Source organism: Dipodomys ordii, unplaced genomic scaffold (assembly GCF_000151885.1).
Source record: "Dipodomys ordii isolate 6190 unplaced genomic scaffold, Dord_2.0 Scaffold19, whole genome shotgun sequence".
Classification (NCBI taxonomy): Eukaryota; Metazoa; Chordata; class Mammalia; order Rodentia; family Heteromyidae; genus Dipodomys; species Dipodomys ordii.
In genome coordinates this window covers 14,448,176-14,471,185 of record NW_012267235.1, presented here as the reverse complement: position 1 = coordinate 14,471,185, position 23,010 = coordinate 14,448,176, and the positions used below count along the sequence as shown (strand labels likewise).

Sequence of the window (23,010 nt, the reverse complement as noted above, 5' to 3'; positions counted from 1 at the left end):
CATGGAAGTCCAGCCTACACCTTGCATCAAGGGAAGGCTGTGTGTCTCCAGCTTCTTCCGAAGAAGATGCCAGGCCACGGGCTCACTGGAGGATCACCTAGGCAGGGAGAGCTGGAAGGGAGACAGGGCTGTGCACAGATCTGGAGCTGTGGGTACTGAGGCGTATACTGGCCAGGCAGGGGGGCAGAGTCCACACTGCTCATCACAGAGGAGAGAGGCAGGGATGCAGCTTTTGTAGTGTCTGGGAGTCCCCAGCACACACATTTATGGGATGTCATACCTGTGGTCAGGCCACATGGCAAAATGGCAACAGTGAGTGAGCCCACCTCCATCCCCACGGTCCTCACTGCTTCAGAGTACAAATGCCAGCCCCTCCCCAACATTCTAAAGTCAAGTTCCCTGGCGAGCAAGTCTGTGCTGTGGCTGGACACTGTTTGCACAGCCCAGGGCTAGTGTGGACACACATGTGCGAGAAAGACGAGAAGACTCTGGGAGCACAGAGCAGCAGGCTCCAGTGTGGTGTGTGCATCTGTGCAAAGCTCAGTGTGTCTGGCACACCCTGAGTGGATGCCTTAGGCACGTGGACACGGGCACTGTGAGTGTGGGTGATACCTAAGTGTGTTTGAGAGCGTGTGAGTGTCTGGCTAGGAATGCACGTCCATCTGTCCTGTGGCGTGTTTCTGTCTAGACAGGCTTGGCGTCCAGGTCTCCCTGCACTGGAGGCAGCGCGTGAGTGAGCGTGCTCTCCCCCTTGCACACTGTGCACAAGCAGCCACAAGGTCCCAGGGCATGGATCAGGGGCAGCCCCGGGGTGTGACTGTGATTTCAGCAGGGTCAGGTGGCCCGGGCCAGGCGCCATCATCTGGGCACGTATTCCTGGGGCAGCCCAGTCCAGTTGTAGTCGCGCAGGGCCTGGTCCACCGTCCGGATATAGCCGTCGATCAAGTCCTTCATCTCGGGGGTGAAGGGCTCAGGGTCCTGCGGGCGCCGGCCGCGCCGCCGGAAGCTGCCCTCCTTGTTGTTTTCCACACAGAGCAGCCGCTCCTCGCTTACGGAGACATTGAGGAAGGCCACCATGTCGCGCAGCGTGGGCACCAGGCTACGCCGCAGCTCCTCGTAGTGAACCACCAGTAACCGCTTCCCATACTTGAGCCACTCCAGGACGTGGGAGGACCACCACGAGGCATAGGTGTTCACGAAGTCGGGCCATTCTGGGGCAGGGAGAGAAGGACTGCCGTCAGGGTTGCCTGTCTGGGATGCTGGCCTGCTGGCCTGCACCAGACCTGCTTAGGAGAGGCACGTAGCTAAACTTCTCTGCTTCCATTGCTCAGGTGTGGGCATGCGTGAGAGTGCTTTGGAGGTGAAGAGAGGAGGATTGAGAATTCTAGGTCAGCCTGCTCTACCCAGCAAGATCCTATCTCAAGAATTTCTACAATTGCCAGACACTCAGTGGCTCACACTTGAAACCTTAGCTATTCAGGAGGCTGGGATCTGAAGATCAAAGTTCAAATCCAGCCCAGTACATGAGACTCTTAGGTCACAATTAATCATCAAAAAGCCAGAAGTGGAGCGGTGGCTCACATGGTAGAGAGCCAGCCTTGAGTGAACAAGTCAAGCAAGAATGCAAGGCTTTAAGTTCAAGCCCCAGTACCTGCACACACAAAAAGTTTCCATAACTGAGTTATTGATACATCTCAAATACCATGAATTGACTGCTCTCAATTTCACAATGGCCCTAAGGGAAAGGACAATTCTGTTTTCCCACACGAGGAAAGTAAACTCTATAGCTTGACACAACTAGTCTAGGGTTACAGGGCTTGCAATAGACACAGGAAGGATCTAAGCTCCTGCCTGACTGCAGGGACTGTTCTCTTGTCTAAGTCCCTAACCAGCAATTGTGGGGGACTGGCCTAGGTGGAAGGTGAGGGAGAAAGAGGAGGGCTGGAAGCCAGTCGAGGACACCAGTCAGCCCCAGCTGTTTTAAGGAGACAGGGTGCAAACCCTCCTGCCATAAGGCCTTGCAGTACTTCACCACTACTCTTTATTTCTGACTTAATTGACATTACTTACCACTGGACCTGAACCTCTATTATCCATTTCCCAAGTTAGACTGTACTGACTCAAGTGAAGGGACTCTAGCCACCCACCCAAGCACACAGTAGGACCTCAAGCCCTGGGGGTCCGCAGATGGACTCCATGCTTAAGGCTGCTGTGGGGAACAAGATCCAGAATCAGAAAACGTGGATGCTGTGGTCTGAATTTTTGCAGCCTGGTGCACATTTGTGTAGAGAAGTCCCAGTCCCCAGTACGGTACTATTCTGAGATGACGCCTTGGGTAGGTAACTGGGGTTAGATGATGTTGTAAGGATGGGGCCCTTGTGTTGGGGTTAGTGTCCTTGTAAGAAGAGATGCCAGAGAGCTGTGATTTCTGTCATGAGAGGACACAGTGAGAGGTGGCTGTCTGCATACCAGAAGAGCCTTCACCAGACATGACTCAGCAGGCAAGCCTTAGACCTTGAACTTCCAGCTTTGATTGCTTCCGCTACCCCACCTGATATTTTTCTGTGACAGCCTGAGCTACCTAAGAGGCAGGGTTTGAGACTTAGCCCTGCCACCTGTCCCTCAGGACCTCTGGTCAAGCTTGGCTACCATGTTCCCTGAGCTCATCAGAAAGCAGAGTAGATGGAAATTCACTGCAGGACACACTGGGGAGTCAGCCAGGGTAGGGCAAGAGGGCACTGGTGTTTTGGGCACAGAGTAGGTACAGCCCTTCTCTCATGGTCCCAGATGCCCCTTGAGGTGTAGGCACTGGTGCCATTTTATTGAGATGGACCCCAGTCCTATAGATGGGGGGAGGATGTTCTGCTGGGCACTAGTGGTTCCCATCTGGAATTCTAGCTACTCAGGAGGCTGAGATGTGAGGATCAAGGGTCAAAGCCAGTCTGGGCAGAAAAGTATGTGAGGCTCTGATCATGCATCAGGCCTTCTGGCACCACTTTTGAGTTGCTGCTGGGCTGGCCCCCACTTACCTTTGCTCTTCCAGTTGTGGTCAGGTGCATAGCCCAGGTGGCCTGCACACTTCCTGTTGAATTCAGCCACCAGGGACCTGTAGGGGTTCCGGATAAGCAGGATGGCCGAGTCGAACATCTCAATCTCCCTCCGGCCGCTCTCGTGGGTTTTCACACAGATCGTGCGCCGGCTCCGCCAGTGATCTTTCTCACCTTTGAAACCTGCCCAGGAGAAAAGAGGGATCCTGTGGAGGAAGGCACCCCGCTCCTACATGGACACCCCCACTGCCACAGCAGCAGTAGGGATCTGATGCTGACCTGTACCCCGAGGCAAAGCTGGTAATGGGGTGCCGAGAAACACCCATGGAGGGCACTGGGAAGACCTGTGGATGGTCCAGGAGAGGAGAAAAAAGGTCAAGAGAGATCTCTACAGGAGTGGTCTCTGTCCCAGAGCAAGTGAGACTAGGCATGCACCAGTGTGAGGAATGGTAGGCCTGCAAGAGAGCCCAGACACTTCTCCTACAGACTTGAGCGTCAAGAGGCAAAGAGCCTGGCCAGAATGGAGATGAATTCATGTATTTTGAGGTTTTCATAGAGATAATTTCATACAGATCATAAACGTGCGAGTTAACCCAGCCAGATGAAGAGGCTGAGGCTCAGAGAGGGTCTATGACTTCCTCCATTTTGTACCGCACCAGGGAAGCAGGCCTCTATGGGTCCTTATGAGGCCTGAAGTTTGCACTGCCTCTCATGGTCAGGGTCTTGCTTCATCCACGCATTGGAGCCTGGCCCTGAGGAGGCAGGGCCTGGTATCTACAAGTAGAGACCAGCCGCTCTGTAGCCTGTCTCCTTCCTTGTCCCCTGGTATAGCACTGGGCATTCAGAGTCTTCAGGACAACTGGTAAGAAGGCCAGCCCTTCCCCTGCCCCCTGTCTCCATCCATCCACATGGGCACACAGGACTCTACCGAGCTTGCGATGAGCTCACCGTGTCAGATTTTAAATCAGTCGTGAAGGAGAAGACCCTGACTCCAAGCTCACAGCTCACAGCCTAGTGGTGGAGTGACCAAGTAGAAAGGGAGAGCAGATGGGCTGGGAGGATGGGGGGGTTGGGAGTCGGGAGTGTCACATAAGGCATCCTGGAAAAATGTCACTAAGACTAGTCTCCAGGCCATGTCCTCATAAAGCCTATTCAGCAGGCTCTGGGAGACAGCTCCATTCATTCCACAAGCTTGTCTTAGGCATTAGGAAACAAAATGAATCCTCTCATCTGCCCATGAAGAGCTGGGCAGCATCTGAAGCTACAGCAAGCAGCAGGGACCCAAATACTGGAAAAATGCCAGTCTCTCTAACCTGGGAGTCTGTGTTTACACAGTGGAACTTGATGCGAGTTCCCAATTCCTCACTTCCTGTGCCACACATCAAAGGCCTCTGCTTTGCTTTGTTTTGTCCAACAGCCAGGGAACACTATGAAAAAGAAGAATGCCACCATCGGGCTGAGCACACCTGCGATCATGTGTTGCATGGCCCTGAGACAGAGGGTACCTCACAGGACTCCAGCAGTTGTGCAGCTCAGATCACATCCACCACCCATAGCAGGTTCCAGTCCCTGGAGCTGTCTTGTGAGTTTCGAATGTATGTGTCATCACCCTGCCAGTGCTCTGGGGTCACTGCCTACATCCAACCAGTTCTGTAAATCTTATGCTGAGAGGCTAATTTCTGCCGAAGCATCTCTGAGACAGTCATCACAACCCTTACAGCTGGGTACAGTCTTTGGATCCCTCTGTCATACAGTACCAAAGGAGCCAGTTGTGAGAATAAGGCAGGGGCCTTCTAGCTGGACCAGGTGGATAGATTGAGCACTGGAAGCACATTTAGTCAACCTTCCTATGTGCTGGCATCTCTCATCCTCGACTCCCAGTCTAGATGACTGGGGCCTACCATGGCTTTTTCCCAACCAGACCAAGACTATTATGAGTGAGAGCTCAAGTTCTGGAAGTTTCTGTTTCTTTAGATTACTTCTGCTAGTAGCATCTTTTCCTAAACCAAACTCTGGTTGAGAAATCCAGAGAAAGCGCTGTGACACTTGACAACAGACAAATAAATCTTGCCAAATTTAGATGCCACTTGACTCGTCTGCGGTTCTTCATTCTTAAACAGCACACAGGCTCGAGATATTTAAGTTAATTTACTTGGCATAATGAAGCCTCTCATTTCTACAAGGGAAAGATTAGAAATCATAAAACTCTTGAAGGTTTCTGGATCTATTTAAAGGAAATTGCATGTTGATGAGTTAGTCCTTGTTTTAAAAAATAAAATAAGGAATGAGCAGATTAAGTGAGATTCGCTCCTAATGATTAAGGGTCCTGAAAATTAAGGAAAATTCAAGAAATGTTTTGGAAGGGGAATGTGAGCAATAAGCCCTTGGCTTTGAATCTGGAACAGGCTCTATGTCCTACATGAAATGCTGTTCGACAGCGCTGACTGCCCCGCTCCCTGCAAGTGTGTCAGGAATACACATTGCCAGGCCTGCAGCAGCAGATGAGCTGAGGCAGACTCCAGGGGTGTGGCTTGGGAAGCTGTTCTAGAAAGCTCCAGGTCATTCTCACCAGGCGCACTGGTGCTTGGAGGAGGTGCTTAGAGGAGAGGACACAGTGGCCCCTGGAGGGCAACTTCACCCCAACTCAGAAGCTGGAAGCCATCACTCACCTTTGTTGTAGAGCGTTCCATCGAAGTAGTAGCTCCCGGTGTAGAAGCCAGTGGCGTGCTCAATGAGGTGCCTGGCCCATGTGTTCCCAGCTCCTGGGAAGCTGGACAAGGCCACAAACACCTGGGATTTGTGGGGCAGGAACCTCCTGTCTGTGCACCGGGTATCTGAAAGCCCAGAAGTCACCACCCAGTTACAACCCCACTTTAACCAGAGACCCGCTGCTGGGCTGCCTTCCATAGACACGGACTACCGAGGCTCCCATGTCACAGATGGGAACAGCGGGAGCTAGGAGGGAAAAGGGATTTGCTGCCTACACCTTGGCTGCATAGATTGGTAGCTGTCCGAAGAAAGTCCCATGACAACAGAAGTCACGTCTATCCTGCAGTGTGAGTGGGTGGGGTCAGCCCACTGGGGACATGCACACGCTCTGTTTCTATAACCATAGCCAAACCATGGCTGCTAGAGTAGCTACGGTAATGAGGGGGTGGCCGTGCCACGCTGTGCCACACAATGCAAGGGTGAGCTAAATGCAGGTGAGTACTCTATGTCTCATCTTTCTTCCCAGGGCTAGTGCAAGAAGCACATGAGAGCCTGGCATGGTACCTCATGACTGTAAACCCAGATGCTCATAAGGCAGAAACTGAGAGGATCATAGTTCAAAGCTCATGAAACTCTATCTCATCCAATAGCTGGGCTTCGTAGTGCATGCTTTTGGTCCCTGCCACATGGCCACATGGGAAGCTCAACAAGGAGAATCTTAGTCCAACTGATCTATGGATACATGGGCAAGCATATCCCATAAATGACTATGGCAAAAAAATAAGGCTGGGGGGATGACTCAAGTGGAACAGCATCTGCCTAGCAGTGTAATGTCCTGAGTTTAATCTCTTGTATTGCTAAATAAATAACAAATTAACTAAAATAATAAAATAAAAAAATCCCTAAAAATAAAAAGGGAAAGCAGCACAGGAAATCAGCAGAGGGCAGGCCCTAGTGGGAGCTCTCCTCCTTCCTTGCCTGTACTTGCACACCCAAGGCTGGCTGGGGTGGACCCGATACTCATACAAAGGTGGACACCAGAGCTAGAGGCCCCACGGCCTGGTCCTGGGCTGCCCAATGCCTGGCATCGCTGCCCTTCTGCTTACCCACTGACACCATCATCCCCACAGAGACTCAGCTTCTTTTGTTGTTGTTGGTGGTGGTGGTGGGGATTAGACTTAGGGCCTGGGCACTGTCCTTGAGCTCTTCTGCTCAAGGCTAGTGATCTACTGAAGTGAAGATGCTGAATCTAACTGGCACCATCTTGGCCACGTGTTGGATGATAGAGAATTGGGTTTAGCTGGTGCCATCTTGTCTTCATGGTGGAAGCAGGGAAGTCTCTTGAATGCTTAGAGGCAGTGTTGGGCTGCCTGTCTTGGGTCTTAAGGTCCCAGTGACCTTGAGCCCTGACCTGACCCTATTTAGGCCCAGATCAGCTCAGGCGCCATTACACCATGCCTCGTGTCCTGTGTTATGTCAGTCACCATGGCATCCCACTTCTGCTCTCCATTGGAGCTGACCTGGTTTGTTGGTATGCTTTTTCTTCTCTTTCTTTCCTCCCCTGCTCTCAAGGCTCATTTTTCTGAGAGTGTTAAGTATATTTGTGGGGCTCCAGGTCTATATGACAAGAGTCTGCCTGCAGCCGCTGTCCTTCTAATAAAGATTCCCAATTTGATTTCTCAAAATGTGGGTTCTCTGTTTTCTCGCATATAACACTACCCACTTTGGGCCACAGCTTCACTTCCGGTTTTCTGGTGGTTCATTGGAGATAAGAGTCTCATGGATTTTCCTGCATGGGCTGGCTTTGAACCATGATCCTCAGATCTCAGCCTCTTGAGTAGCTGGGATTACAAGTGTGAGCCACCAGCCTCTGGCTGGACTCAGATTCTTCAACCCCAGCCCAGCCCCATCCTGTTTGCTCCAGCAACCTGCAATAGCTGCTCAGGACTCTGCACAGCCCCCTCTCCCACTCCTAGGCTGTGCACTTGAGCAACATGCATGGCATCTCTAGGCCTGGAAACCATCCTCAACCTCACACCAGCATCACCACCAACCCGAGGTGGTCACAGCCTACCTTGCACAGGCGTCTGGTAGACGTCACAGTAGCCCTCCAGCCTCTGAGCCTCAGGGGCCTGGCCACACAGGGAGCTGTCCACCGCATCGTGTAGGCTGAACTGGGTGGTGGGGTAGGCACAGTAACACTCCCAGCCCCGGAGCACGGCCAGGGGGAATTCCTGCAGGGAAGAGAGGCACAGGTGAGGGAGGTGTACAGATATGGTATTGGACACGATGGAGGGAATGACTCCCTGTTACGTTGCCAACAGAGATGACCACTGTCCTTCCAAACCCAGGGGTGACCAGGCTCTGCTGGGAGCCCACAGTGGCTTTGTGGCCAGTGCATGTGGCTATGGCAGAGGGCGGCTGAGTGCAGGAAGCCAAAAGGGAGCCTGGGATTGAATATAGGAGCAGTCGGCACCCTCGGCCCAGCCTCCCTAGAAAAAGACCAAAGCTGTACCTTGGTCTGGCAGTGGCACTTCCGGATAGAGACAGATCACCAGGTCACCTTCCCACAGATGGAAGGGGTGGGAAAGTGTAGAAATGGCTCCCAGCCTGGAAGGTTCAGTCTGGTGCCTTCAGATGGGGCTTCCCAATGGGAGTAGGGTGACCACCAGGCCAGGGCAGGGGTCATCTCTTAGTGGGACCTGCCTCTCCTGCAGAGCAGCTGCTCTACAGAGCAGAGAGCTGAGATCTCTACATGAGCTCTGCTCACTTGTGGTACCACCTGGGGCAGGAATCATGTTTGAAAGGGGATCAAAGTCCAGCTTGAATGTTCATGGTGCTGAATAATTGAAGTGAGGACCAAGTGACCAGCCTCGGGCTGGCACATAGGAAGTGCTACCCAGAGAGTTGGCTATTCTCAGTCTCCTTACTCTATTGGGCATCAGCTAGAGTTGTCTTCAAATGCACTCAGCCATTTCCTTCCCACCTCAACCCCCCCCACACCACCACAGATTTCCAAGCACCCACTCTGCACCAGGCAAGGGATTCACCCAGCCCCATTTCATCTCTGTCCTCCCTGGGTCCCCTGGTCCTGAGATGCCAGCCTCCTGCCAGCTTCCTGGAGCTCAGAGATGACAGAGTAGTGGGAGGAGGGAGGCAGTGGGCGGAGGAAAGCTCTCAGTGCAAAGGAAAACGTTGCACAAACCTTTTCATTTTTTGCCCACAGCAAGCAATCTCATAAATAAATAAGGAAAATCAATAGTGTTTCCTGTGTGTGGCTAGGGGAAGCGGAGAATCTCAGCATTTATGTAAGATGGGAGAGCGTCCCAGCCAAGGGAGAGTGATGCCGGGCCTGTGGAGGGGGTGCTGAGGGATGATACCCCCTCTCCCCGTGTTCCTGAGTTCAGACCCCATCCACTCCTTGCATCCAGCAGCCTGGGGAACATGCCAGAACTTTCCCATCTCTCTTCAGATTGTGGCTGCTGCAATGGGTGCAGAGGAGCCCAGGGGCAGACAAGCCGATCGCCATGTCTAGCCAGTCCCTAGGCCATTTCTTTACTTCTTCTAATAAGTATCATTTACTTTGTTGTTATTATACAAGTGACATGCAGAGGGATTACAATGACACGAGTCAGGTAAGGAGTACATTTCCTTTGGTCCAGGGTCTTCTGTTCCCTCGTTCTCTTCCAGTCCCTCCCTCCAGTCTCCACCCACAAGTTGTATAGTTCACTTTCATGTGTCCAGTACTCTCCCCTCAAGTTCTTTGCCCTCCCCCCAAACCCTTCTGAAGACATACACGTGAGCACACCATACATAGAAAAGTTAAAATTAAAAAAAGAGAAATCTTGTCTCCATATCTTGGAGTTTGTTTCGATATATATGTTATTTTATATAAATATAAAGAGGAAAGCAGACATCATGCCTTTGTGTTTCTCTCCTAAGAGTTTCCTCCTTTGGTCTCACTGTGTGTGAGTATCGAGAATCCTGTATAATTTATCATATCCCTGTGTATTTTAGATCGGATTTCTGCATATTAGAGAGAACATGCATCGTTTTTCTCTCTGATCTCGGCTCACCTCACTTAACGTGATTTGTTCCAGTTCTATCCATTTCCCTGCAGATGACATAATATTATTCTTTTTAACGGCTGTGTAAAATTCCATTCTATATAGGTACCACGTTTTTTTTGGATCTACTTGTCTATTGTGGGCACCTGGGCTGTTTCCATATCTTGGCTATTGTGAATAGCGTGGCAATGAACATGGATGTGCAGGTATCCTCACCATATCCTGGCTTGTGATGCCAAGCAGTGGTATGGCAGGGTCATAGGGAAGGTCTAGGTTTAGGCACTCAGGCCATTTCCTAACACAAAGCCGGATCTGTGGTCTGACCTCAATCCGGTCACAGCTGGCTTTGTTGGAAGTGAGTTTTCCCTCTGGTGTGAGCTGGTGGAGAGCAATCCGATCCTGAGAACAGGACAGCTCCATTCAGCCCTAGAGAAGCTGTGTCCATCCATGGCAGACCCCAGCTTCATTCTGGTACCCTGCTCAGCATCCTGCTTGGCAGGTAAGAGTGGTACAGGTGAGCCTCCCATACTCCTGTCCATGTTGACTGTGTCATCCACCAAGCTCATAGGTTTAAGTACGAACCCCAGGTCTCAGAATGAGAAGTTATTTGACAATAGTCTTCACAAAGTTAATGGAAGGAAATCCATGGGTGCAGACCTCATCCGACGTGAGCAGATTTCTCTCGGAAGGGGAGGGGAGGACATACAGCTCACAGACCTAGGGACAGCCCAGCAAGGAGGCGAAGGCCAAGTGGAGAAACCAACCCTGCCAACACTATGTTCCTGGAGGGCTTCAGCCTCCAGAACTGATGGCAAGGAAACGTTAGCTATGTAAGCCAGCCACTCAGTGGCACTAGATCTTACAGCGGCCTGAGCCGTCTATGACAATGACTCTCTTGCTGGTCCCTGACCATACGAGTCAGGTCTCTGCCTCAGGGCCTTTGCACTCACAGCTCTATCTGCTCTCTCAAGTCACCCTCTCAGTGAGAAGCCTTCTTCCCTGGCCAGACGTTTTCAGTGGCAGTGCCCTGTCTACCTTCATGAACACATGATTCCTCTGCTTCCTTTCTAACTGTAATAACTCCTAGGATGCAACGGCCCCAAATGTGTTAATGAATGTATGTTCGGACATGCAGCACTTCTGGTCTTGGGGGGGGGAGGGAGCTGTCCTTCCCTTTATCAGCATCCCTCCCTCACCCAAGGCACCCACTGTTCTGATTTATAGTCTAGAATCTCACATAAAGAGATTTGGGGGGGGTATTTTTGAATACCTAGCTTCTTTCATTCAGAAAAAAAAAACATGCTTTAAACCTCCAAGTTGTTTCCTATTTCAGGTGAGCATTCCTTTCCATTTCCGTATAGTATTCTGGATGGTGCCTGGCTATATGTTGATTCATCCTTGCTGCTGGACATCGGGCCAGTTTCTAGTTTTGAGCCATTGTAAATAAGAGGCAGTCTTGCATTTATTCTCTCGTGGAACAAACGCTTTCATTTCTCACAAGTAGCCACCTATATTTTTTTCTGCATTCTCTCTAAGCCCCTAGTCACCATACAACCCATTCTATATGATCTTGCTCTGTCATCTGCCCAGGTCCACAAGAATTTAAGTGTATCTGTTCAACTAATGATGGATGGGTGAACAAATGAGTGAATGGACCCTTCTAGACCCTGAGCCCTCCAATGCCATGGGCTGCACACCATGGTAAGACCTCTCCACTGGCTATGGGTCAAAAATATCTGTGGGCATATGAGCTTGGAGAAGCCCGCTCCGTCTGAGCTAGTGATCCTGCCCAGTACCCAGAGGACAGCCCTTCCCAGCACATGGAGCCTGCTGGAGAGATGCTAGCCAGTCCCCTCCCCACGGCCACAGCCCTGCTCACACTCTCAGTCTCAGGTCTCAGGGTGGCAGGCAGGCTGCCCCCATCAGTGACCTGAGCCCTCTTGCTTCTTTGAGTAGATTAAACTGTCAAGTTTCCGGGTGTCTGCAGAGCGACGGGAGAGCTGCAGACAGTAATGTGGTTTTATTTACAACATAACCACTTCAGCAACATCGCTGGGTTCTGAAAACACAGAACGATTTTCAGCCCCTTGGGGATTTCTAGGACATGATTTCCATAAAAAATTAAATATTGATGAATCTTATCTCTCTGCCAACTTCGCAGCTCTCCCTAAGCTCCCCCTCCTACTCCACGCTTCAATGAGAGAAAAAGAAAGAGGACAGAGAGGCGGCGGGGGGCGGGGGGAGGTGTGCAGAGAGAGGATGCGGGTCTGAGGTGGATCAGCTTATATCTGGAGCTGATCCTGCATAAAACTGACACACTCAGCCTGGGCTGGGCTGTCTGGAATGGGGATGAAGTGGGGAGCAGCAAGGGCAGGGCTCTGCTTGGTAGGGGTGAGGAACTCCCACACAAAGGCTCAGCCTGTAGCCCCAGGACCACAGTATACACAGATCATTCAGCCTGGAATAAACCCAAGTTGTCTATCTTTCTTCAACCACCATTCTTAGATCTCTAGAAAGGTATAAAATTTCACAGGTATCAGAGATCACAGGAGGGGAAACCGAGGCTCAGCGGCAGGAAGCCAACAGGTTTCTGTCTCTTGCCTGGCAGATGAATGGGCATAGAAACCAGCCTTCTGGACCCAAGCATGGGCCTATGCTCCCCCACCCCCTACCCCATGCCTTGTGTGAAGCTGGCACTCCAGTCTCCTTCCGTGGATCTGGCTCACAGTGCCTGGGCCCCTGAGACACTTTTTTTTGGCAAGGGGGGGGCCTGAAAAAGGGCCCGGGGAACGGCCCCGAACCAATTTTGCTCAAGGTTAGTGCTCTACCACTTTAAGCCACAGCACCACTTCTGGTTTTCTGGTGGTTATTTAGAGATAAGCTTCTCACAGACTTTCCTGCCTAGGCTGGCTTTGAACCACAATCCTCAGATCTCAGCTTCCTGAGTAGCTAGGATGAGGTGTGAGCCACCAGTGCCCCATTCTCTGCTCCACTCTTAATAGATGCTGGGCTACCAGTTCTATGGAGAAGAGAAAGGGCTTGGAGTAAAGGTCAGGGTCTCCAGAGCCTGGCAAGTGGTCCCTCTTGCATGGAAAGCTTTGGTAGACATGAGCAGGAGACAGCAGACACTAGACCAAACCTAGTCCCCGCCCCCCACTATCCTGTCAAGCCAGACACCACTAGACCCGAGAGCCGGACAGAAGCTGTGTGACTCAGAACCATCAAAGCACCAGGAGCTGGAGGGGAGTGCATTGCCATCTGAAGCTGTTTCTTAAACATCTCTCATGTGTTGATGGCAAGACACAAGGGGAGAGGAATGATTTGTTATCATCATAACCACCATCTGCAGTACTCACTGCCCAAGAGACGTGCACCGCTGCATCATTGAGTCCTACACCATCTGGTAAGGCATTCCCCACCCCCCGCTCCGTGATCTGCCCAGGATCCCATAGTAAGGAAGTGTTGGGGCGAGGAGAGGAACTCACATGAACATGGTTCCACACCTTCTTACAATCAGCCCGAGAAAAAACGGGGGCCAAGACCTCCTGGGAGACGGAGGGAGGTCTTAGTACACATAGCCTTCTCCCTCACAATTCCACATCTGCCCACACAGCCCAAGGAAGCAACAACGAACACAGGGTTTATCTTCAAAGATGTTCATGGTAGTGAAGTTTATAATTATAAAAAAAAAGAAAAGAACAAAAGAGAAGGAAAAGGAAGAGGAAAGAAAAAGAACAAAGCCAGGAACTAGGGCTTCAAAATTGTCATTCTAGCTACTATGGAGGTTGAAATGAGGAGAATAAAAGTTCATGAGACCCCCTTCTCTGCCCCATAGCAGGACACAGCTATGTGGAAAGCTAAGATTGAGGGGATTATAGTATCAAATCAACCTATAGAAATGTTCTTGAGACACTGTCTAAACGAGGCATCTGGGTGGTTTGGACTAAACTGCAGAGTCCGGGGTGGGTGGGCCTCCAGCTGATGTTTCATCTCCAGATCCAATGTTGATTTAGGATGGTGGCGGGGGATGGGAATGGGGGTGTTGTAACCAGAGGGTGATTTTGCCTTCCAAGGACTTTGGCCACTGTCTGGAGTTGTCACCAGCAACTCATTCATTAGCATATCATGGGTAGAGGGTAGGGACATGGTTAAGTACCCGATGCTGCACAGAGAGAGGCTACAGCAAGCAATTCTTCATCTAAAAGCACATACCGTTTCAAAGCTAGGACTCTGCTCTGGGATAAAGCCAGACTCCCATCAGGAATCTTCAGGGCTGAGAACTCACAAGGGCTAGAGCAAGGGCTTTGAGCCCAAGGGCAAGGGCAAGGGCCAGGGCCAGCCAGCCTGGGGACCACAGGCTTGCTCTGCCGGCTGGACGGTGCTTTCATTGGCTGTGTGACATCCAGGCTTTGTTCTTGCCCATCTGGAATCACTCCACAGCCAGCTCCTAGGTCGACTTCTACGACAACTTTGCCAAATGTCTCTGAGGGTGACCCTGAGGAGCACCACCCCCAAGAAGAGGATCCATGGAAAGTTCCTCTTCCTTACTGGCCTGAGTCACTTCCCATACTGCACGCAGGCACAGTACTGCCATTCTCCAGACAGATCCCCCATCTTCTCACATGGTCTCTGCTCCTCTAGTGTCGCTCAGATCTCCCCCTCGTTTATCAGCTTCACTCCTCTCCCTGCCTATAGCCGTACAGTGCCAGGCCAGGAGGACCCCTCCTCTCTACCACACCATCCATAGCTCTCACTCTTCCCACTCTGTGGGGGTGCGGGAGGAGGAGATCAAACAGCTCTGACCGTTAAGGTAGGCATCTGAGGTCCTTCACCTGTCCACTTCTCGCAGTGCGTTCCCCACTCCCTTGCTCACCTGCCAACATCGCCCCACAAGCTCCAGCCCTTACCCAAAGTTATAGCCTGCTTCCCTCTGTGACCCCTCCAGCATGATTTTTTAAGGTCTGAGACCAGAACTCGAACTCATTACCTGTCACTTTCGCTCATTGGCTAGTGCTCTACTCATTGAGCCATGCCTCCAGCTCCTCTCCAGAACTGCCTTCCTCTTCCACATGTCAGTCACCTGAGTTTCTGTCTTGGCCACTGCCCAACCATGACCTCCACCTTTGGAATGGCTTTGGATCTTGCTGTTCTCCAGGCTTTGCTGGAACTCAGCATGTGGCTTGACTTACCAATTATGCTTTGCTAAATCTCACACCGAATGTGCCTTGTTAAGAACCATTTTCTACTGTAAAGCTGGAAAGCAGTGACTTTTCTTGCAGCTACAAAACCATCCAGCTATAAACGTCAAAGAAAACCCATCCTCCCACCCCTCTGGGCAGTTGGGACGGGGTTGAGTGAAGGGACCATGCTCCAAGAGCTCCGTGTGCCCTTTCTGTGTGCTTCTGACCTGGAAAGTTCCCAGCTGCTCATGCCAGAGCCGAGCAGGTAACTTGCCCTTGAAATGGATCCCAAGGGGGAGTTGGATAAGGTGCTGTGGTATAAAATGGCTTAAGATATCGAGAGCCTGCGGGCACTTTTTGGCACGTACTTAGCTGCAGCAATCTGGATTTGAGCCAGTCAGTATGAAGGAAGGCTGGAAATAGAAGTCAAGGAGTTTCAGATCTTGAAGTTTTTGTCTTGTAACCACAAGGCAGAAATTTCTGGGCCCCACAGGGCTGCCCAGAGGGAAATGCTACTGCAATACCGAGGTACCTGCCTGCAGGGCTGCTTTAAGCCCCTTCCCAGAGGGGGGACAGAAGACAGCTGGTCTCCTCTCTGTCTCTGTCTCTGTCTCGGTCTCTGTCTCTGTCTGTCTGTCTGTCTCTCTCTCTCTCTCACACACACCACTCACTCACACACACATTTACATACACATTGCTAGAAGGGGGCAGGAGTTAGTACAGCTTTTGCCAAGGGCAACAGTGCAATATGATCAAAGACACACAATATCTGTTAGGAGGGTAAGCTTTTTTTCTTCTAGGTTTACTCATTAAAAAGAGGGCCAATGAGCCATGGTCTGCTGGCTCATATTTTTAATCCTAGCTACTCAGGTGGTCATGGTTCAAATTCCAATTAACCATCAAAAAGCTGAAAGTGGAGATGTGGCCGAAATGGTAGAGTGCCAATGTTGAGTGAAATAGCTAAGCAAGATCGCAAGGCTCTGAGTTCAAGCACTAGTACCAGCATTTTTTAAAAAAAAGTGATAAATACTGCAGCGTTGTTTATAAAATCAAAAGACTTGAAACAACCTACATGCTTAAGAGCAGGGAGCTGTTCATGAACTATAGGCTGTCTGTGAAAAAGGAAAGAAAAGATCAGAAGATCACTTTCCACGAGGTCTGGAAGTCTCCAGGATGGATGGACTCTGACAGGTTCTAGATAACAGAGTGCTAAAGCCTTCATCATCTTGGGGTTTGTGATGGCCAGGTGAGAATGAGAGGGACTGAATATTCCATCTCCACCACAAGAAGGTGGTGGCTCATGCCTGGAATCCTAGTTACTCAGGAGGCTGACATCTGAGGATCAACATTCAAAGTCAGACCAGACAGGAATGTCAGTGAGACTCTCATCTCCAATGAAACACCAAAATAAGCTGGAAGTGGAGTTGTGGCTCACATGGTAGAAGGCTAACCTTGAGCACAAAAATTCAGAGCTAGTGCCCAGGCTCTGAGTTTAAGACCTAGGACTGGCACCAAAAACAAAACAAAAGAAAGGAAAGGAAAGAAAAAAAGTGACCACAAGAAGGTCATCTATCACAAGGGTGATAGATGGGCTGCTATCAAGGCAGGGGCTGGATAAAAGAGACTCAGGAGGGAGCTAGCTTCCCCACTATGCATTTCCTCTTGTCTTTCTGCCTTGTTTAATATGAACGTATGACCCACTCAACACCTATCAAAAGCCCTCAGGACCAACAGCCACAAGGATGGCTGGTTCCCTTTATTCCTGTTCCTTCCCATTTCCCTGTCACTGCCCCAACCATAGTTACCCCACTGGAGGGTGCCCAGCCTGGCCTGCTCTGCGTACTGTGCACCAGGGAAGTCTGTCTTCAGCCTACTGGATTCTGGGAGGTGTTCTGTTGTGTTTCAGTAGAGCAGTCTCTCTGCACGGCTGGGATCTGCAGGGGTACAAGCTGTCCTAAGGGGGTGGTCTCTTCCCTGGCAGGCAGAAGCCAGGGCTGGCACCCAAGCCCTTTTCAGATAGTCTGACTGTCTTCCTCACTTCTTCCCCTAGGAGCTCTGCTCCCTGGAGGATGAGAGAGAAACAGATCCCTAAGCCGGATGTCTGTAAACCAGAACCTGTCTGCTGGGTTGGCTGCATGGTGTCCAGTGAACCTGACACTCAGGCATCCCTGGCAATCTGCAGAAGTGCTAGTGATGCAGTAGAGACACTTCAGAGGATGCACTCCAGGGAGAGGAAGGCACCTGTAAATGGCTTTGTTCTCCCTCCATGGGGGATAGGGCAGTGGGAGAGGAGGGGCAGTCTCCAGAGTGCCAAGGATCTGAGAAGCTGGAAGACAGCAGCTCCCTCCCAGTGAAGGTATGTATGTATGGTGTGTGTGTGGGGGGACACATTGCATTGCCCCCTCACATCTGCCTCCATAAAACCTACCCTGCATCCTTCAAACCATTAGAAGGCTGGGCAGCCAGCTGAGGCCAAGTCCAGACCCCACCAGTAATGAATGCTTGAGTTCTCTGCCTCAGTTTCCCCACCTGCCAAAGGTAGATAACCACAGTGCCTATTATATAGGGGTGTTGAGAGGATTAAATGAGTGACCACAAGTACTGTGCTTCAGATATGCCTTGCATGGATTCCATGACTAATAAGTATTAGCTTCGTGGTCATCAGCATCATCACAGGCCAAGCCCTCCTTCTCCTTTAGCCTCTATTAAGCTCTCGGGTACCATAGCCCATCAAAGCTATGAGCATCAGAACAGCCACAGCTGTTGTAGTCCCCAGCCCAGAGTCATCAAGGCCCACATACATGTGCAGTCACAGCAGTCACCCCATCTGGAGGCTACTGTACCCCAGTGCGCCAGGCTTCAGCACTCTCTGGGCATGGCCTCTGGGTCTCAGCAGCTGCCTTCACATGTTTCTGGCTGTGCTTATTTGCAAGTCCCACCTGCTCTTGACCAGCTCCTTTCCCAAATGAGCATTGGGCAGGGACAGTGGCCTCGCTGCCCAGTCCAGCCCTTGCACTCACAGCTTCTTCTTCACTCCAGGCTGAACCAAAGGAGCAGGTGTGACCATGGTCATTGAGTTAGGTTCAAGCCCAACGCAGTGACAGTGGAAAAATCCATCAGTGATTCCCACGCTCCAGCCAACATCTCCGTATGTCCACACAAAGTCAATTTACCATCTGATACTTGTGCCAAGAGCTCACTTCCAGAAAAGCAAATTCCTTTCAGCTTTACAACCTTCACTGACCATTCTCCCACCAGACTCAAACTTCTAGTGCTGGCTTTGAGCTTCCCTTGCCTTCCAGGACACCAAGTGGTTGAGATCCACACCTTGCTCCTCAGTTTGCACTCATGTTGCCAGAGAGGGTAAGCATAACCTACCTGTCCTGCCCCTTCCTGCCCACCATATACCCTGGATGATTAAAAGGCTCTTACTTTCTGGGAGCAAAATTCTGAGCATGTCTCCACCGTCATGTTGGCCTGGATCAGGGCAGTTGAGAAGGCGTTGGTGCTGTTCTCTGGCAGTCGGAAACACCCTCGGTAGGTGGCAGTCTGCCCTGTAAGAAAGGACATGGGTCTTCCGTAAGAAGTCGTATCTGTGGTTGCTGGTGCCTATCATCAGGGAAAATACTGGCTTTGGATTGCCAGACTGGGGTCAGAGAGGGAAACCTTCCTGGTCAGGGTGCAAGTGAGCCATGCTTCTACGAGAAGCCAGGTGTGGGATGGAGTCACCAACGGTCATGGATAGCAGACAACTTCACCGAAGCTGTTGGCTCCGGATTCTCTTCTCTTAGGAGATGATGTCCGTCTTTCCTTCCTTCCTTCAACAAATTTAGATAGTGCTCCATTCCATAGTAAGTGACCTGAGAGGCTGATATTCTTTTTTAGTTTATGTATTTATTTGTTCATTTATTTAGTCAGTTGTGGGGTTTGAATTTAAGGCCTGAGCACTGTCCCTGAGCTCTTTGTGGTCAAGGTTAATGCTCTACCACTTTGAGCCACAGCTCTACTTCTGGTTTTCTGGTGAATCATTGGAGATCAGAGTCTCATGGACTTTCCTTCCTGGGGTCTGGCTTTGAACTGCAACCCTCAGATCTCAGTCTCTTGATTAGCTAGGATTACAGGCGTGCACCTGGCTAGACTGATATTCTGTCAAAAGAAAAAAACCTCTCTAAGAGGTTCTGAGAAAATGTAGGAAAGGTCAAGGAGACATGGAAAGGTGAACTCCTGCCATTCCTTGCCGCTCTGCTGCCAGAGTCAGGCCGCTCTGCTCCGTTCTAAGCAAGGCTGGCCTCGTCAGGTCTTGAACTTCCACATGGATTCTAGGAATATTTCCCAAACCCATGTCACAAAGCAGGCTTCTTGCCAAGTTGTTCTCCAGACCTTCTGGGGATGATCCCAGATTCCCTTCTTGGCTCCCTTGGTACTAAGCGAACCTTTTGGAAGGTTCTGGCACCAATTGCTTGTATTTATTTCCAGACTTATCAGTGTGTCTCTCTGAGAGAGACAGTGATTCTCACCTTCACACTCCTTTACACACAAGGTCTCCCAAGGCTCCATGCTGTCCCTTCTCCACTGACATTGGAAAATCACCTATGATGGCGCCCTGCCTGGGCAGGGCCAAACCCTGAGTCTGGAAGCCCAGACCTGGGAATGAAGGCCCAGGCTCAGAAGGAAAGCAGCCTGTGCAGAGCTCAGCGTCTCCAGGCCTGAGGTCAGGTCCCAACACTGTCTGTGGTTAGCTTGCAACTCAGGTGTGTCCCTGGGGGAGAGCACGAGGAACACTCGGGGCCAAAGGATACCACTGGTGTAAGACACTGATGAGCTGTTGGGGTCAGCCTTGGCTCCATCCTGCACCACACACTCATGCACCTGCTCCCTGTGAGGGCAGGGCACCTTGCTAGTCAAAGCTGCAGTTTATCACCGGCGGTATCCTGGTTGCCTGTGACAGTGTCCCTTGGGAACAAAGTGGCAGACACAAAGATCAGCCCCTTAGGGGCAGTGCTGACCCCATGGTCATACATTGGGTGGACACAAGATCAGGAGCTGGTCTCAGTCACCAAGCCAGCTTGCCCCTCAGCTGGCACACAGTAGACATGAAATGCTCGGCTGGGCATCATGACCACAGACAAAAGGGTGGTCTGGAATCCACACACAGATTTGGTGCTCGCTCAGGATCAGAGGTCAGACTAATGTTGTTTGAACTTGAAGTAGTAAGAGATAGTAGGAAGGTAGCATTGGGCTGTGCGGTCCTTGGGAGCCGGGTACAGAGGAAGTGACAATAAGCATCTGTGTAGTCAATGGCCTCCTGAGTGAATCTTCAGGCTAGAGTTCAACCTCGTGCCCATGGCCCTTTCTGGGCCTCTTGAATGCAGAAAGTGTATAAGCATCCCTGCACTGCCCTCCGGTGCTGTGACCCATCTGCAGGGGCATGGGTCGCTATTAGGCTCCCCAGAATGCCTCACGGTGGGGATTCTGAACTACTTTGCAATTAACTCTTTCTGGGAGAGCCTTCCTCCCACTGTAGGCAGTGTGTGTGACTTGCCACTTCAGCCCCCAGCTCTGCTCTACTTGTGAACCAAACCAGGAGGCTCCAGGACCCTTATTTCTGGGAACACGGACAGCGGTGGTTGTGTCTGTAAGTTCATGGTGGGGTGGGGCATCTGAGCTGTGCCACAGTGGCCTGCAGTCCCCTATCTGCCCGGGAAAGGGAAGTACCATTTCTTCCCAGCCTGGTCCCTCTAGCTGAGTCAGTGATGGTTCCCAGCCTCTGTGAACCTGTACAGCCCTGTCCATCCATGAGCATGTGGATCTGGGCCTAGCACTAAGCACGGTGCTGAGCTTCCAATCCATCTACCTGGGACTCCTTTGGCATCATTAGCATTTGGCTGCTCTCTTACTTAAAAACCTGCTGCTTGGGTCTCTGTTTATTCTCGTGGTTGAGGATTTCCTCTTGAGTTCTGTAATTCTGAATTGTAAGCTCATCTTCTGATGGGAATGCTTGACCCCTAATTCCCAAAAGTGTCTGTCAGATGCTTCCACATAGCCCAGAAACAATTTTTATACAGAGGTTTTCAGGATGAGGTGCTACATGTACATTGGAACCCCATAAACTCAAAAATGCAAGATGGTAGTTACAAATCCTTAGAATATTTAAGTCAAAACAGACCAACTCTATTCCCATCTCTCTGAACTGGTAGGTTATTACTTTCATTATCTTCTAATGTACATTCCTAGCTGGTTTATACTTCATATTGAGTTCTAACTTTATGAGGCCTCCTCTCCTATCCTGTTTAGACATTGACACCTACACCTTGGAGTAGCATCTCTTCACTGAGACCCAGGGTGACCTGTGTTTCTTACAAGTGTGGGTCCTAGTTTCCTCTTTACTTCCTGGCCCACAGGGTGTCTTACTTTCCTGCTGGTCAAGCTATCCATTTAAAATAATGTTGATGAAATCCAATCTGGTATTCAAAGTAGATCCAAGGCAGCTTGCAAAACTGAGAGGGCAAGTGAATTGTTTAGGGCCACACAGTATGTGTGAGACATATCTGGGCTTCCTGATCAGTGTTTCTTGCAAGGAATAGGTAAGGTATGCCTAGCGATGAACTCACATATTATTTAACTCTGATGGGCCTCAACGCCCCCTCCACACCCCTCCGGGTGCAGGAATAGGGAGGGAGCACATGTGTGCGGACAAGGCAGTCAGAGCACAAGGGACAGAGGTGCAGGGCTGGTGCGGGTACTGGCACACTCACGCTTCCTGGAGCTGGGCTGCAGCATGTCCACACGGTAGACGGAGAGCCGATCGCTGGCACCACACGCTGTGCCCTTCTCCCCTTTGCACTCCTGGTTGCACTCCTGCAGGCCGGCACGCGTGGCAGGCAGTCGGTTCCCACAGTAGCACTCTGCACCGGCCTCCAAACCTGCGTAGATGTAGGACCTGCGGGGACACAAGCCCTGGGCTAGGAGACGAATGGAACTCAGGCAGGAGATGCTGTCTGCAGGGGTGAGAGGGAGGAGCCAGGGGCCATGGCCAGAGGAGGGAGGCAGAACCTAATGGAGTTATCCGTCAGCTCAGTAAGTCCAGGGAACAATGGCTGTCTTTGTAATACACAGTTTGTCTTCCCTGATCTGTTGTAGCATCCCTGAGCCTCTCTTCTAAGGTGCCATCACCAAGGAAGTAAGTTGGTGGTATAGGGAGCAGGTTCTCAGTAGTGGGTGAGGAGAACATAGTAATGCCTGCGAAGTGTATGGTATGGACACTGTCACGGGAGATGATACACCTCCTACCATTCAGTAATAGGCTCCCGACAACTGTACAGATTCAAGGCAGACTCAGCATTGGCCCCATGTGCGTGACCTACATCATGTCATACTGTGCATGGCCCTGCCACATGGTCCCTGGTCTAACAGCCACTTCTCTACCCCCTGTTTTCTAGTGAACCATTGCTATAGTAAAGGAAGACTGGAAATGGAGCCTATCACACATCATAAGAGATCATAGCTATAGGGATGGTCATGTTTCCAAACTCCTTTCTAGGTAGATAATGGTGTGGAAGGCAAATCCCACACCACTCCTGTCTCAGCTTTAAATGTTATGAGACTAAAGGAGATCAGGCATGCTCAGTTTCAGCTCTAAGCTACGAAGCATTGGAGTAGGGACCTTGTTCTTTCTTACTCCAGCCTCAGTTTCTCCATTCATAACATGGAGGATCCTTAGCTGTTATTGATAGAAAAATGTGAACCACAGCTAGGTGCTGGTTGCTCACACCAGTAATCCCAGAATACTGAGGAGGCTGAGAAAATTGTGCTTTGAAGTCAGGGCAGAAAAGTCTGTGGGATTCTATCTCCACTTAACCAGCAAAATGTTAGCCTGGGAGTGTGGCTCCCATAGTAGGAGGGCTAGCTGTGAGCAAGAAAGATAAACAAGAGCATAAAGCCCTGAGTTCAAGCCATGGTACCAACACACACACACACACACACACACACACAATATGAAAGGTTATA

The 23,010-nt window shown here is 50.8% G+C and overlaps 1 protein-coding gene across 1 annotated transcript in view; it reads right to left on the bottom strand.

Moving 5' to 3' along the window:
• Positions 1–231: 231 nt before the first annotated feature.
• Wscd1 (WSC domain containing 1) overlaps positions 232–23,010 on the bottom strand; it is a 38,692-nt gene continuing 15,913 nt past the window's right edge. The window contains exons 4-9 of the mRNA XM_013013205.1: positions 21,759–21,943; positions 18,436–18,557; positions 7,831–7,990; positions 5,717–5,881; positions 3,030–3,230; positions 232–1,211 (exon numbers count right to left, since the gene is read on the bottom strand). Coding sequence (XP_012868659.1) covers positions 859–1,211; positions 3,030–3,230; positions 5,717–5,881; positions 7,831–7,990; positions 18,436–18,557; positions 21,759–21,943 — 1,186 coding nt within the window. The 3' untranslated portion in view covers positions 232–858. The remainder of the gene's footprint in view (positions 1,212–3,029; positions 3,231–5,716; positions 5,882–7,830; positions 7,991–18,435; positions 18,558–21,758; positions 21,944–23,010) is intronic.